The 16,470-nt window shown below is 72.4% G+C and overlaps 2 protein-coding genes across 4 annotated transcripts in view; one reads left to right on the top strand and one right to left on the bottom strand.

Moving 5' to 3' along the window:
* Window positions 1-281: 281 nt before the first annotated feature.
* Window positions 282-11,206, bottom strand: FHIP1B (FHF complex subunit HOOK interacting protein 1B). Of its 3 annotated transcripts, XM_082304667.1 has the most exons (13): window positions 11,148-11,206; window positions 10,717-10,760; window positions 6,210-6,495; window positions 5,523-6,125; window positions 4,592-4,750; window positions 4,438-4,524; window positions 4,123-4,290; window positions 3,906-3,985; window positions 3,481-3,650; window positions 2,336-3,379; window positions 2,075-2,253; window positions 1,819-1,981; window positions 284-1,023 (listed from the first exon to the last, which is right to left on the bottom strand). In XM_082304667.1, exons 3-13 carry the CDS (start codon window positions 6,345-6,347, stop codon window positions 728-730), a joined length of 3,087 nt encoding a protein of 1,028 aa, XP_082160793.1. In that variant the 5' UTR covers window positions 6,348-6,495; window positions 10,717-10,760; window positions 11,148-11,206; the 3' UTR covers window positions 284-727. The 3 variants fall into 3 exon arrangements, with proteins under 3 accessions (XP_082160791.1, XP_082160792.1, XP_082160793.1); XM_082304666.1 differs by having other exon boundaries at window positions 283-1,023; window positions 4,123-4,524; XM_082304665.1 differs by lacking the exons at window positions 10,717-10,760; window positions 11,148-11,206 and having other exon boundaries at window positions 282-1,023; window positions 4,123-4,234; window positions 4,438-4,750; window positions 6,210-9,200.
* Window positions 11,207-13,846: 2,640 nt separating this feature from the next.
* Window positions 13,847-16,470, top strand: part of CNGA4 (cyclic nucleotide gated channel subunit alpha 4) — a gene marked incomplete at both ends in the record, with an annotated part of 2,840 nt that continues 216 nt past the window's right edge. The window contains 5 exons of the mRNA XM_082304951.1: window positions 13,847-13,959; window positions 14,190-14,303; window positions 14,453-14,559; window positions 15,256-16,251; window positions 16,329-16,466. Coding sequence (XP_082161077.1) covers window positions 13,847-13,959; window positions 14,190-14,303; window positions 14,453-14,559; window positions 15,256-16,251; window positions 16,329-16,466 — 1,468 coding nt within the window. The remainder of the gene's footprint in view (window positions 13,960-14,189; window positions 14,304-14,452; window positions 14,560-15,255; window positions 16,252-16,328; window positions 16,467-16,470) is intronic.

The following is a 16,470-nucleotide window of genomic DNA, read 5'->3' as shown; positions in this document are numbered from 1 at the left end:
GTGGCGTGCCCGGGGGCACCCGGCCGGGACAGCAGCGCCAGGACCCCCGCACTGTGGGGGACCCCAGCCCCTCCTGGGGCGGCCCCGCTCCCGAGTGTCCAACATGGACGGTGGGTGCCCCAGTGCAGCCCAACCGCGGGCACCCAGTGTCCAGCCCAGCCCAGCGCTCTCCCGCCCCGGCAGCGGCGCAGGCAGCGGCGCAGGCAGCAGCAGGCAGCGGCGCAGGCAGCAGCAGGCGATGCCCTCGACCAGATCCTTTATTACAGAAGGGCTTTTACACAGCACAGACACACGCAGCCCTCCTCATGCACTGCCCCGGCCCCGCTGCGCCCGGCCCCCCCCAGCCCCACGCCCCCAGGGGCCCCGCGGTGCAGGGTGTTGCATAGAGAGGGGCCAGGTGGGTGACAGCCGACAGCAGGGCCGGGACGTCCCACAGCGCCGGGAACACCCCGGGCCGGAGCAGGGCCCCACGGCACGCGCGGCCCCCGGGGAGCGGCGGGGTCAAAGGGGGGCAGAGCCAGCCCGCCCCGCGCCCCCGCCGAGCCCCCGCCGCCACGCCGGGGGCTGCCCAGGGTCCTGCCCTGCCGCCCCCCGAGCCGCGGGGGCAGCGGGCCGCCGATCACTCCTGTACATATTGCAGCAAGGTCTCAGCCAAACATTCGTCCCCAATAAATTAAAAAGGTCCGTGTCCTGGGGGTGGTTAAAAAGGCGCCGGCCGGGGGGGGGGTCACTCCTCGGGGGGCTCGGTCAGGAACGGGGAGGTGACGGCGTGGGCCTGGGCGATGGCCGCCAGCTCCTTCAGGAACTCGCTGAAGATGACGGCGCAGTAGACGGCGTTCTTGACGCGCAGCGCCTCGCTCTGCCGCTCGGCCGAGCCACGGAAGATGGAGGCCCCGGCCAGCGCCTGCAGCACCTGCCCGTCCCGCACGTGCTGGAAGGCGAGCTGTGCCGCCTGGCGCGCCCGCGTCGGGCTGTTGGTGTGCCGCAGGATCAGCTCCCCGATGGACGGCTTCCGGCTCTTCACTGCGGGGACAGGGGCAGTCCTGCGCCGACGGCCCAGACCCCCGGCACCCAGGGAGAGGCAGCCCTCTGTACAGTACAACCTGCAGACCCCAGCCCTCCCTGCAATGCCATGGGCAGCCCCCAGCCCGCCGCACCCCTCTCAGCCCTCTGTGCGATGCAACCTGCAGCCCCCAGCTCCTGTGCAACGCAGGGGGCAGCCCCCAGCCCTCCTTGCAATGCAACATGCGGCCCCCAGGGCCTCTGTGCAGCCCTCCATGCAATGCAATCTGCAGCCCCCAGCCCTCCCTGCCACCCTGAACCCTCTGTGCAATGCCACATGCAGCCCCCAGCCCTCTGTCCAATACAACCTGCAGACCGCAGCCCTCCCTGCAATGCAATGTGCAGCCCCCAGCCCACCACACCACTCGGCCCTCTGTGCGATGCAACCTGCAGCCCCCAGCTCCTGTGCAATGCAGGGGGAAGCCCCCAGTCCTCCGTACAATGCAACGTGCGGCCCCCAGGGCCTCTTAACAACCCCCAGCTCTCTATACAAGGCAATGTGCAGCCCCCAGCCCTCTGTGCAGCCCCCCATGCAATGCAATCTGCAGCCCCCAGCTCTCCCTGCCACCCCGAGCCCCCTGTGCAATGCCACGCGCGGCCCCTGCCCTCTGCACAACACCTAGCCCTTCATGGAATTCAGCCCCCCGTGCAATGCCGTGCCGCCCCGCCAGCCCCTGTGCCATGCCTCGCCGGGCAGGCACTGCCCGTCCGGCCCCAGCCCTCACCCGCGCCGCCGGCGGCCCCGCCAGCCCTCACCCAGCATCTCGGCGCGGCGCAGGGAGGGCACCACGCTGGGCACATCCGACCAGTCCAGCTTCCCCCGGGCGATCAGGTACTTCTTGGCTTTGAAGAGCAGAGTCGGGAAGTCCTCCTGGCTGGCGGCGAAGCTTTCGATCTTGTTCTTCACCGAGCCGAGGACCTGCGGGGTGAGGGAACACCATGACGGCCGGCCCTGGGCAGGGCTGGGCGCCACGCGGGGGTCCCGGGGGACCCCTGCCCGCCCCGGGCGTACCTGCAGCAGGGACTTGACGCTGGGCTGGAAGACCATGTTGGTGTTGAGGAGGAAGGAGCGCAGCAGGGGCTGGGGGTAGCAGGCCAGCTGGGCCACCAGCCCCGTCAGCAGAAAGTTGACGTAGAGCGAGTTGTGCAGCATGTTCTCCAGCTTCCCGAAGAGCACCGAGACGAAGGGGCCTGCAGGCAGCGGGACGGCACGTCAGGCGGGGCCGCGGGCAGCGGGACCCCCCCGGCGCCGACCCCGGCCCCGCGGCCCCACCTGTGAAGGGCTGGCTGGGGGGCGGCCCCACCGCCCGCGGCGGGCTGGCCACCAGCTGGGCCAGGGGGTCCGGCGGCCGCGGCAGTGCCCGGCCCGTGGTGTCCCCCTCGGGCAGGGTGGCGAAGCTGGCGAAGGCCTCCTCCTCCTCGCGGGACAGGGGCACCTCGGGGGGGTCCTGGGGGGCAGGCAGAGCCCCGCTGCCGCCGTTCTTCATCTCGGCCTCGATCTCCCGCAGCTCCTCGGTGAAGGCCTCGATGGTGACGCCGGCCCCGTTGGGCTCAGCTGGCACCCGGGCCAGCAGCTCCTCGATCAGCGAGTCCACTGAGGGCAGCGGCTCCCAGCCCGGGGGCTGCGGCCGGGGGGGCGGGGGGGCCGCGGCCCCGTTCTGCGCCAGGACCGGCCGGTGCTCCCACTCAGGTGGGGGCCCCGCGCCATCGCCCTCGCCCTGGGGGCTCCGGCGCACCTTCTTCACCACCACGTCCCTCTCCGGCCGGCCTGGCTCCACCGGCCCGTGTGCCCCGTTCACCAGGGTCCCCGAGTCCCGGGTCCCGGGGCCAGGCCCCTCCCCACCAGGCTCGCCACTGCCGCCGCCGCCGGGGGGTCCCCCCTGCCCCTCCCTCGCCCCCTCCTCGGGCAGGCCCCGCTTTTTAGTCCGCGGGGTGGGGGGCCCCGGGGGGCGCGGGGCACCGAGGCAGTCGGGGCCGAGCGGGGGGCCGCTGTCGGACGGGGGGGCAGCGCTGCTGGCGCTGGGCTCCTCGCCGTCGTAGGGGGCTGACCAGACGCGGCAGGCCCAGGCGCAGCGGTCGATGCTGTGCCGCGCGTCCCGCAGGTACTCCAGGTAGTTCCTGTCCAGCTCCGACACCTCCTCCCACCTGCCGGCCCGGTGGCAGGGGCTGCCGGACGGCGTGCCGGGGGAGCGCGGTGCCGGGCCGGCCACCTCGGGGGCTGCGCTCTGCTGCCGCATGAAGAAGGAGAGCCGGGAGGGTGTGGAGGGCTTCGGCACCGTCACCACCGAGGAGGTGTCCACGTTGGGGCTGCCGTGGCCTGTGGGCGACGGCACGGAGGGGGCTCAGCGCTGAGCCGGGACGGGGGGCAGCACCCATGCAGCACGGCCCCCCACGGCCGTGGGGACGCCGGTACCGTACCCTTGGACCAGGTGGCATGCTCCTCCTCCCGGTCAGGCGGCGGCAGGCTCTCGGGACGGCAGCACCGTGGTATGAGGGAGAGGAACTTGGCGGCTGTCTTCCCATAGATGTCCAGGTCCCTGACCGCCCGCTTCTGGCTCAGCATGACGTGGCTGCAGGGCAGCAGGTACCTGGGGGGGCACGGGGCTGCACACGGGAGCCGCAGGTGGGGGCCACACGCAGGGGAACCACGCGCAGGGGAGCGGGACGCGGCTGGGGACAGGGCAGCCCCGCTGGACCCCGACGCCTTCGGCAGCGAGGCAGAAGACGGGGCTGCCCCACGTGCGCGGCTGGGGGTGAGACCCCGGGCCACGTCCCAGAGGAGCCTCCCTGGGCACGGGGCAGCGGCAGGTCGGCCCCCGCACCGGCAGCACGGGGCAGGTTACCTGAGCACCAGCTGGAGCATGACGTCCTCGCAGTTGAGGCTGAGCAGCGTCCGGAAGAGGCTCAGGGACACCATGCAGAGCTGGGGACAGGTCGGAGGTGAGGGAGCCACAGTGGGGCAGGAGGGCAGCCCCACGGCCGGGCAGGAGGGCAGTGCCATGGCCGGGCAGGAGCTCAGGGGGCCGTGGGGGGCCGTGGGGACAGCCCAGCGCCTCTCACCCGGGAGTTGCTGTTGATGCGGCCCACGAGGGTGTCGAGGATGGTGCTGTTGTCGTGGCGGTGCAGCAGGACGAAGCGCAGGAAGGTTTTCAGCAGGGCGGTCTCGCTGACGCTGCGCAGGAACAGGTCCAGGTAGGCTGTGCTGGCAATCATCTCCTCGATGGAGGTCTGCGGGCAGCAGCAGCTCGGCGCGGGGCTGGGCCACGCGGGCACCCACAGGGGCTCCTGCCCACCCGCACAGGCAGAGGTACAGGCAGGAGACCTTCTGCCCAGGCCGGCAGGTAGCCCCGCAGCCATGGCGGGGAGGTCGCTCACCTTGTGCAGCGCCGGCCCCATGACGGGCACGAGGAACCCGTTGTGGACGTAGTCCACCAGCTGCTTCTGCACAAGGGGGTGGGCGACCTGCGGAGCAGGGGGCGGTCAGGGTCGCGGCCAGCCCCACGCGGGGCTGGCGGCCCCCCAGCCCTACCTGGATGACGGCGTTGCAGAACTCCAGAGAGTTCATGAAGAGGACGAGGGAGGAGACGCTGATCCAGTCCTCGCGGCGCAGGAAGTGCCAGTCGTCCCCCTGCACCTCGATCTTGCGGGGCAGGGAGGAGTACAGGGCGCTCAGGCCCGTGGCCAGGACCTGGGGGGACAGGCACTCAGCTCCCCCCGAGCCACCGGCCCCCCGGGCGCTGCCTCCCCTGCCAGGAAGCTGCAGCACGGGGCAGCCTGCACGGGGACGGCCGTCGCGCTGCCCCCTCAGCCGAGCCCACCCACGACATCCCGCCCAGCGCGGCGGCCTGTACGGACCCGCCGCCAGCCCCCGGCCCAGCCGGCGCGCGAACGGGAAAGGAGCTGTGCTTTGCCGGAGCCAGGGCAGGAAGGAGAGCAGCAGAAGGGCAGGCAGCAGGAGCAAAGCCGGTGCAGATGCCTGCAGCACTGCCCCAGCGTGCACCATGGAGCCCTAGCACAAGCCCTGGCACCAGCCCTGCCTGCTCTGGTCCGCCAGCAACAGCCCTGCCTGCTCTGCTCCTGCCTCCCAGCTGCCAGAGGCTCTGGGCGTCCAGCTGCTGGACCCAACCATCCTCCTCCAAACACCAGTCCCATGGGGAAACCTGCCCTCCTCCATCCCAGTTCAAAGCAGGGGAGTTTTGCTGGGCCCTATGTCCCCTGCTGTCCCCAGGGCACCGGTCCCCTTGTCCCCAGCCTGTTGCCAAGCCCTCCATCTCGAAGCCCTCTCTGCTGCAGGGCTCAGGCTCCCGAGCCAGGGCAGGACCTTCCTCCACGGACGGTTGTGGCTCCCGCCCCAACAGACAAACCCGCCCCTGCAGCGGCAGCACAGCTCCTGGGGACCGGCCGGGCCCCTGCACCGCTGCGGGGAGGGGGACATCGTGCCGGGACACCCCCAGCCATACCGGGCAGAAGTAGGAGTTGTCGGTGATGGACTTGGCCACAGCGTGGTTGCTGGCGGACATCGCCATGATGAGCAGCAGTGCGTCCCTGGCCTGCTGCCCTAGGACACCCTCGTGGTGGATGAAGGGGATGAGGAGGGAAAAGATGATGAGGTTGGCGGGGCCCTGGTCCGTGTGGCTGTGGAAGAAGAGCTCCAGGATGGAGGGCTCCTTGGCCACGGAGACGCAGAGCTGGTTGAGCAGCAGGACGAGGCTGTTCTCCAGCGGGGCAGAGGTGGGCTCGGCGCACAGGCTGAGCAGCCGCAGCAGCGGCGTGAGCACCGGCTTGTGCCGCAGCAGGGGCTGCCGGGCCTGGCTGATGAGCATCTCGTAGAGCTTCAGCTGCTCCACCTTGCGCTCCTCGGTGAAGTCGCCCTGCAGGTGCCAGCACAGCAGCCGCTCCAGCAGGTTCTCCGAGGCCACGAACTCCAGGATGGGCCCCCGGGGCGCCTCCCCCCGCGGCCGGTCCTCCGCCAGCAGGTTCAGCATCTGGTAGGTGTTGTTGCGCACGGCGCTGAGGTCGTCGGGGGCCGGCTTGGAGCCGCGCCGCTCCAGGATGCGCAGGACCTGAGGGGGAGCACAGCGGCGCTGAGTGCCGGGTGGGGGGGTCCCCACTGCCGGTCCCATGCCCCGGCCCCCGCCCCGGCTCACCTGGGACCAGTGGTTCTTGAAGACCATGAGGCAGGTCTCGGGGTCGGCCGTGACGGGGCTCTGCAGGCTGGCGCTGCGGGGGGCACGCTGCCCGGCCGCCCGCGGGTTCAGCTTGCTCAGCCAGCTCATCCTCTCCATCGGCAGGGCGGGGGACGGTCACGGGCAGCGGCGGGGCGCCCCGCGGGCCGGGACGGATCCGACTGCTGCCTGGCGGCACCGCGGGGCCACAGGGGAGCGGGCAGGCCACAGGGCCCCTCTCTCCATGCTGCTGCCACCCCGGGCTGGGCTGCGGGGAGAGCGGCAGCTCAGAGCCCGCACAGTCCCAGGGGGGCACACGGCGCTGCCAGGGTGCTCGACCCCATGCCCGGGGCGCAAGAGGGAGGGCAGGCAGCCGCAGCCCGGGCCCGGCAGTACCCCCCGCCAGGTTGGCTGGGATGGACAGGATCATTTTGGCTCCCCCTCGACGCCCCTGTCCCAGCCCAGGGCCCCCCGCACTGCCCTGTCCTGCCTACCCCGAGCTCCCTGCCCTGCCTTGCCCAGAGGCAGCTGCCTGTTTGCCTGCATCACCCTCCACCACCAAACCCCCGCTCTCGCAAGGGGTCCCGGCACCCAGAGGCGCCGGCTGGGGAAGCTGCTCCTGCCTCGGCCGGGGCAGCGGCCGGCAGCGATGCTGCCCGCACCCCCGCGTTTGTCCTGGCCAGGCCGGCCAGCAGCGCGGCAGGGCAGGTCACCGCAGCAGGAGCAAGCCTGGCTGGGAGGCGCTGGGGAAGCCCTCGAGGGCCGAGCAGCATCGGGACAGACGCGTGCAGCCAGTGCGGTGCCGGCCCCAGGCCCCAGAGCTGAGGCCGGCGCAGCCACGCAGCTGCGGCCCGGCGCCCCTGAGCGGGACCGGAAGCGCCGCAGCGAGCCGGGCGGCCGGGACGGAGGAGGTGCAGAGCACGTGGAAGCCAAGTCAGTGCCAACACCGTCCCGCAGCCCCATGCCGGGCACAGCTCCCCGGGCAGGGGCCAGGGCGGGCGGCAGGACGGGACGGGGCAGAGCGGCTGCGTCGCCTACCTCAGTGAGCGGGGCCGCGGCTCCCCGGTGGCGCACAGGACTGCTGGAGCACCGGGAGCTGGGCCAGGGAAGAGGAAGGGTGAGCGTGCCGGGGCGGCGCAGGCCGGGAGGGCTCTGGCTGCCGGCGCTGCCTCCACGCCCAGCTCCGCACTTTGAACCCGGGAGCCGGCCCAGCCTGCGGCGCCCAGCCCGGGCGTGTGGGAAGCACCCGGCAGCCAGCCAGGACAGCCAGAACAGCCGGGACAGCCGCCTGCCCCGCGCCCCACAGCCGGCGGGACTGATGGCCCAGCAGCAGCCATCTTGGGGGTCACGGGCCCCCCAACAACTGCGGCAGGGGCCTGGCCTGATAGCAGCCGGCTGCACCACGGGTGCCACGCAGGGGAAGGGGGTGCCCCCAGAGCTGCTGCCCTCGGAGGCAGTCCTGCAGTGAGGACAGGGCTTCGTGCACCAGCACTGACACCGGCACCTCCCCTGGCCCCCCCAGCCCAGCCCAGGGTCTGCTCTCCCAGTCCCACCAGACCCCCAGCTCCATCCCACGCAGCCCACTCCGGTCCCAGCACACGCTCCCTGCCCTGCAGCAGGGAAGCTGGGGACAGCGAGGCCAGGACAGCGGGCTGCCATCAAAACCAGAGCCTGTGGTGGGACGGGCAAGCAGGCTGGGCCGACCCCCCCGGGCCCCACACAGGAGGCCGAGCAGGGAGAGCGGTGCGGGCAGGGCGCCGGCAGCCAGAGCGCAGGGGAGCGCTGAGGAACCGGCACCGTGCCGGAGCCCTTCAAGAAGGCACCAGCCACCTCCACAGCGGAGGCCCTGGGGCCGGGACACGGGCAGGACCCCCAGGCAGGAGCATTGTGGGAGGAGGCAGCGGGTCCTCAAAGCAAAATCTTGTGTCGCAAACGTGAGCTCGCCTGGCGCAAAGACCGACGGGCAGCATGGCACGAGGTTGCGTCACGAGCAGCACCAACCACGGCCAAGGCCCGTGCAGGATGGGGCTCCCACCGGCCCCAACGCCACCATTGCCCCAGGGACGGGGGCACTGGCAGCATCAGCCTTTAAAAAGGAGAGAAAGCTCAGCCTGGCAGCTGCGGCAGCACCAATGGTGCACCCACAGACAGTGCGGCAGAGCAGTGCTGCCGGGGAGCCAGCGGGGATATTTATAGGGCCCCACGCCCCGGCACCCTGCCACCGCTCTGGCACACTGTGGCACAGGGTAGGCACAGGCACAGAGCACCGTGCTGCCCTGGGAGGCGGCTGCCTGCACCCACCACCGCTGCCGGTGTCCCTGGGGAGCCTGGGGCAGGGGCTGGGCCCAGAGAAGCCGTTGCAGCCCCGCAGCGCCCGTCCCAGAGCCCTGCACCCGTGCGGACCCCCGCCAACCCCCTCAGCAGCATGCGGAAAGAGTGACAGTGCGGAGAGCCAGCGCTGGCAGCCCCCGCGCCGGCAGCCCCAGCTGCCCAGCCCTGCCAGAAATAACTTCCCCGGGCGGCCGGGCAGCACGCACCGCAGGGACAGCCAGAGCAGGGCCGGGCACCACGCATGCCAAGCGCAGCAGGCACGCTGGAGCGTGCCAGGGCAGGGGGGCAGGCACAGAGCCCTCCCCAGGGATGGCAGCCCGGCGCAGGGGACGTTGCCGGGAGCAGCCCCGCGTGTGGCCCCTGTGCCAGGAAGGAGCACAGCCGTGGCCTCCACCCTCTGCCGCTGGGCCAGGCGCAGCCCTGCCCCGCGCAGCCCCACGGCATGGCGAGTCACCGCGGCCGCACCGGCGGCACAGGCACACCGGGGCTCAGCAAGGACCAGCGAGAAGCCGGTACAAGGCACATGGCAAGGAGACGGTGGGCTGCCCCTGGGACATGGTCCCACGGCAGAGGAGCTCCCGTGGCAGGAGGGAAGCGAAAGCGGCCATTAAAGAAAACCCAAACCACAAGAGGCAGAAAGAAGGAAGTAGATGGTGGCAGGGCCGGAGCAGGGACAGCGGACACAGGCAGGGCAGGGCCCCGGCGCCTTCTCAGAGCACATTAACGAGGGGGACGAAGCCCCCGGGCAGCAGAGCACGGCAGTGCCGGCGGCAGGCGCACGCCCCTCCTGCGGTTCAGGCACCGGCCAGACATATTTATACCACGGCACAACCGGCGTCCCGTTCCAGCATGGATGAGGTCTGACTGCAGTTGCTAAAGTTAGACCTCGCTGAAGGCCAGCGCGTCGGGGCAAGCCCCTGTGCAGACTGGCCTCAGGCGGGGGCAGCACCCAGCTCACCGGCACCGCGGCTCGCGCCGCACACCAGGCTGCGGTCAGGCTGCCCAGCACGGTGTCACCGTATGACCCCCACGCAGGGGCTGGCGAAGTGGGGCTGGGGACGAGCCGGAGCAGAGCAAAGCAGTCACCAAGGTGGGGACAGGGAGGCGAAGCCCAGTGGCACCCGCGGGACGTCACACACCGGGGACAGCCGCAGCGTGCAGTAGGCGCGAGGGCGGGCAGCCCCGTGGCCGGGCTAGCAAGGGACCTGTCCGCCACGCGGCAGCCCCGAGAGCCAGGACTTGCCAGCTCCATCCCGGCCTCAGCTCCCCACCACGCGCGGAGCGGACCCGGCCACCAGCCAAGACCCACTGGGGCACGGCACGGTGCCACTGAGCCCGCCCGCACACCGGGAGCCCGTCCTTCGCCCGCCAGCCTCCCAGGCCGGTCTGGGGTGAGGCGTCCCGGCTGCAGGAGGCGGCAGGTCCCGCCCGCGGGCAGCTCTTGCGACGGGCAGCAGATGTCCAGTGGCCGGGGACACAGGGAGGCAGCCGGGATGCCGGGGGCACAGCCGCCCACCTTGGCCCCCAACCTGCACGCCGGAGACCGAGCAGAGCACCCTGCCCTTGCCCAGGCCCGGCGAGGGCCGTGCCCCCGGGGAGCTGCCCGGCACAGAGCCCGCTGCCGGGGCCCGGCTGCCCCCCGACGCCGCGGGGACGGGGACAAAGCCCGGCACAGGCAGCGAGGGACGAGGGGCTCCCAGAGGCCCCCGGAGCGGCCGGCGGGGAGCGGGAAGCCCCGGGCAGAGGGGCTCACCCTGCTCACCGCGGGGCAACCGCGGGCGCAGGGCGAGGAGCTGCCGCTGCGCACGGCGAGGCCGAAGGCCGCCAGGCCAGCGGCACCAGAGCTCGGCCCCGTCTCGCTGCCGGCCGGAGGGCTCCCACCCAAAGGCACTCGGCCCGGGGCAGGGGCGGCAGCGGCGGGGCCGGGAGCCCGAGAGCCGGGCGCGTCCGTGCAGCCACGGCGGGGCCGCGGCCCCCCCCCCGGCGCGGAGACCCCCGCCAGGGCGGCGGGGGCCCGGTGCCGGGCGGACATCGCGCCCTCGGTGCCCGCGGCTGCCGGTCCCCCGGCGCCGCTGCCCGCCCCGGGCACCCCCAGCCCCCGCCACGGCGGGACCGGCACCGGGACCCCCCGGCGCCGGGGCGGGGCAGAGCCGCCTACCTGGGGTCAAGGTCGCGGCGGGTCCCGTCCCCTCAGCGCCGCACCTGGGGAGGAGAGGAGGCGTCGGACGGGGCCCGGCCCCGGGCAAGGCCCCGCCGCCCCCCCGCGCCCACGGCAGCGCGGCCCGGCCCAGGCCCCGGCCCGGCCGCTCCGCCGCCCACGGCACCCCCGGACCCGCGGGACCGGGGCGCTCCCGGGGACACCGCCCGGCCCGCTTCCCCGCGCAGGGGCCGGCCGGGGGCCGGGCAGCCCCGCACGGCCAAGGGCAGGCGGCGGCCCGGGCGCCCCGGTACGCCCGGCAGAAGGGCGCCGGCCGCGGCCCCGCCCGGCCCCACGGCGGGCGCTCCCTCCCCCCCCCGGCCCCGCCGCCTCCGCCGCCCCCCGCCCGCCCGGCCCCGGCCCCGGCCGCGGCCCCGCCGCCCCCCGCTCACCGGCCGCCCCCGCTGCGGGCCCCGCGCGCCCGCCGCCATCTTCCCGCCGCCGCCCGACGCACCGGCCGCGCAGGCCCCGCCCACGGCCGCGCAGGCCCCGCCCACGGGCCCGCCCCGCCCGCCTCGGTAGGCGGGGCCCGCCCTCCCGGCGCTGGGCGGGGCCGGGCGCTCCGGAGCGCTCATTGGTTGCTCCGCGCCCGGGGCGGGCTCGGGGGCGGGGCCTGGACGACGGCGGGGTCGGGCGGGCCGAGGGGTGCAGGGGGCGGGGCCGCCGGCGCGGGAACCGGGCACCGCCGCACCGGGTACAACAGCACCGGGTACCCCCGCACCGGGTACCCCCGCACCGGGTACAACCGCACCGGGTACCCCTGCACCGGGCACCGCCGCACCGGGTACCCCTGCACCGGGTACCCCTGCACCGGGTACCCCTGCACCGGGTACAACCGCACCGGGTACCCCTGCACCGGGCACCGCCGCACCGGGTACAACAGCACCGGGTACCCCCGCACTGGGTACCCCCGCACCGGGTACAACCGCACCGGGTACCCCTGCACCGGGTACCCCCGCACCGGGTACAACCGCACCGGGTACCCCTGCACCGGGTACCCCTGCACCGGGTACCCCCGCACCGGGTACCCCTGCACCGGGTACCCCCGCACCGGGTACAACCGCACCGGGTACCCCTGCACCGGGCACCGCCGCACCGGGTACAACAGCACCGGGTACCCCCGCACTGGGTACCCCCGCACCGGGTACAACCGCACCGGGTACCCCTGCACCGGGTACCCCCGCACCGGGTACCCCTGCACCGGGTACCCCTGCACCGGGTACCCCCGCACCGGGTACAACCGCACCGGGTACCCCTGCACCGGGTACAACCGCACCGGGTACCACCGCACCGGGTACAACTGCACCGGGTACCCCCGCACCGGGTACAACCGCACCGGGTACCACCGCACCGGGTACAACTGTACCGGGTACCCCTGCACCGGGTACAACTGCACCGGGTACCCCTGCACCGGGCACCCCCGCACCTGGTACAACCGCACCGGGCACCCCCGCACCGGGTACAACTGTACCGGGTACCCCTGCACCGGGTACAACTGCACCGGGTACCACCGCACCGGGTGCAACTGCACCTGGTACAACTGCACCGGGTACCCCTGCACCGGGTACCCCTGCACCGGGTACCCCCGCACCTGGTACAACTGCACCGGGTACCCCTGCACCGGGTACAACTGCACCTGGTACAACTGCACCGGGTACCCCCGCACCTGGTACAACTGCACCGGGTACCCCCACACCGGGTACAACTGCACCTGGTACAACTGCACCGGGTACCCCATGTACTGGGTACAACAGCACCAGGCATCCCCTGTGCCAGGTACCCCTGCACCAGGCACCCCCACACCGAGTACCCCTGTACCGGGCACCCCTTACCAGATACAACTGCACCGGGCATCCCCTGTGCCGGGTACCCCGCACACCAAGTACAACTGCACCAGGTACTCCTGTACCAGGCACCCCCCGCACTGGGCACCCCTGTACTGGGCACCCCCACACCGGGTACTCCTGCACCGGGTACCCCCTGCACCGAGCACCCCTGTACCAGGTATCCCCACACCAGGTACAACTGCACCGGGCATCCCCTGTACTGGGTACCCCTGCACCGGGTACAGCTGCACCAGGTACCCCCTGTACCGGGTACCCCTTACTGAATACAACTGCACCCGGCACCCCTGCATCGGGTACCCCCCGCCCCGGGCACCCCTGCAGCAGCCAGCCCATGCACCGGGTACGATGTTCATTGCCTGATGTTAATTGCTGCCTGTCCTGCCTGTCATCACCGCAGCGGTGGCTCTCTGCCGTACCAACGGCGTCGCAGTAAGAATCACCCAGATTTACCAAGAGTGACCTCTGATGAAACCGGGCGAAGCGCAGCGGTGGTGGAACCGGAGCTGGCCTCGGCGTGCAACAACCCGACGCCGCACACCCTGAAGGGCTGTTGTGGCGGACAGAGCCCAGAGCCGCAGGCCGAATGAGCTCAACGGACGTCGCAGAGGGACGGCCCGCGGACCAAGGGTGCAATACCTGCGCGGGAGATCAGGAGAGAGGAGAGGGGATTCACTGGGACGTACTGGAAACCGTGGGACCTGGCCTGGCGTAGGGGGCGTGGGACAAGGGGTGGATGCTATCCCGGTTTCGGCTGGGATGGAGCTAATTTTCTCCCTCGTAGCTGGCATGGTGCTGCGGTTTGGATTCAGGATGAGAATAACGTTGGTAACAGGCGGACGTTTGCCCCGGCTGGGCAGGGCTGACAGCGTGCCCCCACCCGCCAGCAGCGCGGCCGGGACCCGGCTCTGCCTGTCTGCACCCAAACTCGGCCCAGGGGCTCCCGCACCAGCCCGCGGGCATCCCCACGCCCGTCTGCCACGTTCCCCGGCAGAGCCAGGCGATGGCTCTGTGCCCCGGCGTGCCCGGTGGGGCTGGAGACGCGGCTGTCTGCGGCCCTGGCGTCCCAGCGGGCCGGCGAGCGCCCTGGGGAGCCCCGCGTTGCCAGGATGCGCCCCGTGCTGGCGGAGCCATGCGGCCGGGTCCTGCCGAGGGACCGCACTCGGTGCCACGGCTGGGCTGCAGCACACGCTGGGTGCCCGGGGACGGGCGCAGGACCCTCACCAGCACCGCACTCGCAGTGCAGGATGCACAGCCTCAGCTCCCTGCTGTCCCGCCGCTGGGCTTGGCCCCAGCCGCACAGAACCACCGGGCTCATCACCACGGCTGAGCCTGGCACCGGCACCGGACACAACTGGGGGTGAGTGCAGCACGGTGGGGCCCGGGGTAGCATGTGCAGGGACCCCCCTCGCTCCCATGGAGGCTGCGGGCACAGAGCACCCTGTGCCACGGCGAGGGCCAGCTGAGCCAAGAAGCCACCAGCAAGCAGGGGCACGGTGCGGTGCTGGTGGGGGCCGGGGGCCAGCACAGCCGGGCAGGGGTTGCAGCCGGCCAGGATGGGGCGGCCCTGAGGTCCCTCCACCTCCCCAGCAGCACCACCACCCCCCGGACCTGGATCCTGGACCCCTCCGGAGACTGGTACTACTGGTGGATCAGCATCATGGTGCTGCCCATCCTCTACAACTGGATCGTCCTCATCTGCAGGTGCCCAGGCGGGTGCGGGGCGGGCGCTGCTGCCAAAGGCCCCCAGCGCCTTCGGCGAGGGTGGGCCCCGGGGACTGGGGTGGGGGCACGGGGTGTCCTGGCACCCGTCGGCACCGTCCAAGCCCTGGTGATGCCACCCGCGCCGCCAGGTCCTGCTTCCCCGAGCTGCAGGAGCAGCACACGGTGCTGTGGCTGAGCCTGGACTACCTCTGCGACGCGCTCTACCTGCTGGACATCGCTGTGCACCTCCACACCGGTCGGTGCCCGTGCCCCGGCGTGCCCCTGCCATGCCCCGGCCTCGCCCCAGCCCCCCGCCTGACCCACACCTACCCCAAGCCCGCACCCTGCCTGCCCCACGCCTGCCCACAGTTACACACGCAGACACACGCTCACCTGTGTGCACAGACGTTTTGATGTGCACACACGTGCACAGGTGCATGTGTGCACTCACGGCTACATGCAAACAGCCATGCATCACGTGCACATACGTGTGCATGCCCATGTCTGCATGCACGCACACACGCATGCGTGCACCCATCCACACATCAGACTGCCGGGTGCACACACACCCCCCACCCGGCAGGCACGGCCGTCACCCCACCAGCCAGCCCGGCACGGGGCGGTGGGCCTGAGTGGGCACTGCGGGGTCCCAGCACCCACCGCTGAGTCCCTCAGCCCCAGGGGACCCACAGCCCACAGCGACGTCCCACACGACGCCCGTCCTGGGGTCCCTTCCGGGAGAATCAGGCCCAGGGACCCCCCTGCGCCCCGTCCCAGGCACCCACCCGGTCCTGCACCACCAACCTCCTCCCGGCATAGGAAAGCCCTGCGTCACCCCGAGCCTGTTGTACCTCACTCAGGGCCCCCCCACGCTGGGAGACCCCTCTGTGCCAGCATGCCCCCCACCAAGGAGCCCCGGCAGCAATCCCGGTCCTGACCCGCTGTCCCCCAGGCTTCCTGGAGGATGGCATCCTGGTGCGGGACTGTGACCGGATCCGGCGGCGCTACTTGCGCTCCCCGTCGTTCCCCTGGGACGTGGCTGCGGTGCTGCCCACCGACCTGCTCTACCTGCGCCTGGGGACAGGAGTGCCGGCGGTGCGTGCCAACCGCTGCCTGCGGATGCCACGGCTCTTCGAGGCCTTCGACCGCCGGGAGACGCGCACAGCCCACCCCAACGCCTTCCGCGTCACCAAGCTGATGCTCTACGTCTTCATCACCATCCACTGGCACGGCTGCCTCTACTTCGCCCTCTCGGCCCGGCTGGGGCTGGGCAGCGACATGTGGGTCTGCCCCAATGCCAGCCGCCCCGGCTTCGCCCGCCCACTGCGGCAGTACCTCCATAGCTTCTACTTCTCCACCCTCATCCTCGCCACCGTGGGCGACACGCCAGAGCCCCGGCGTGAGGAGGAGTTCCTCTTTGTCACCGCTGGCTTCCTCCTGGCTGTGCTGGGCTTTGCCACCATCACAGGCAGCATCAGCTCTGTCATCTCCAACATGAACGCGGCCGACGCTGCCTTCTACCCCGACCCTGAGCCGGTGCGGCGCTACCTGCGGGCGCAGGGCGCGGGCGGGCGGCTGGCACGGCGGGTGGCCCGCTGGCACCAGCACCTGCGGGCGCAGCAGAAGCTGCCGGTGGAGCAGGCGGTGCTGCGGCACCTGCCGCGGGGGCTGCGGGCCGAGGTGGCCGCCAGTGTCCACCTCCCAGCCCTGCGCCGCGTCGGCCTCTTCCAGAGCTGGGAGCGTGGCGTGCTGCGGCAGCTGGTGCTGCGGCTGCGGCCCCAGGTCTTTGGCCCCGGCGAGTTCGTCTGCCGCAGGGGCGACGTGGGGCACGAGATGTACTTCATCCGCGAGGGGCGGCTGGCCGTGGTGGCGGAGGACGGCATCACACAGCTCGCCGTCCTGGGCGAGGGGCTCTACTTCGGGGAGATCAGCCTCATCAACATCAAAGGTGAGCCCCCCTCCCCACCGCACCCCGCCGCAGCCCTCCGGCCCCCCCAGCCTCACCGCAGCCCCTGTCCCCCCCAGGGAACATCTCGGGGAACCGGCGCACGGCCAACATCATGAGCATCGGCTACTCGGACCTCTTCTGCCTCTCCAAGGAGGACCTGGCGGAGGTGCTGGCCGAGTTCCCCAGTGCCCGAGCCATGATGGAGGCCAAGGGCCGCGA

The sequence above is a fragment of the Platalea leucorodia genome (genome assembly GCF_965183815.1).
Source record: "Platalea leucorodia genome assembly, chromosome: 2".
NCBI lineage: Eukaryota > Metazoa > Chordata > Aves > Pelecaniformes > Threskiornithidae > Platalea > Platalea leucorodia.
The sequence above is the reverse complement of the archived record's forward strand: the minus strand, read 5'-3'. Positions and strand labels throughout refer to the sequence as shown.

Bases quoted from the DNA above. Each gene is read 5' to 3' on its own strand.
- FHIP1B (XM_082304665.1), bottom strand. From the start codon at position 6,657: ATGATCCTGTCCATCCCAGCCAACCTGGCGGGGGGTACTGCCGGGCCC. The intron at 4,235-4,437 runs GTGAGCGACCTC...GTTCCTGCGCAG, and splicing joins TGGGGCCGGCGCTGCACAAG to CGTCAGCGAGACCGCCCTGC. The intron at 1,982-2,074 runs GTACGCCCGGGG...CTCACCCCGCAG, and splicing joins GCGTCAAGTCCCTGCTGCAG to GTCCTCGGCTCGGTGAAGAA.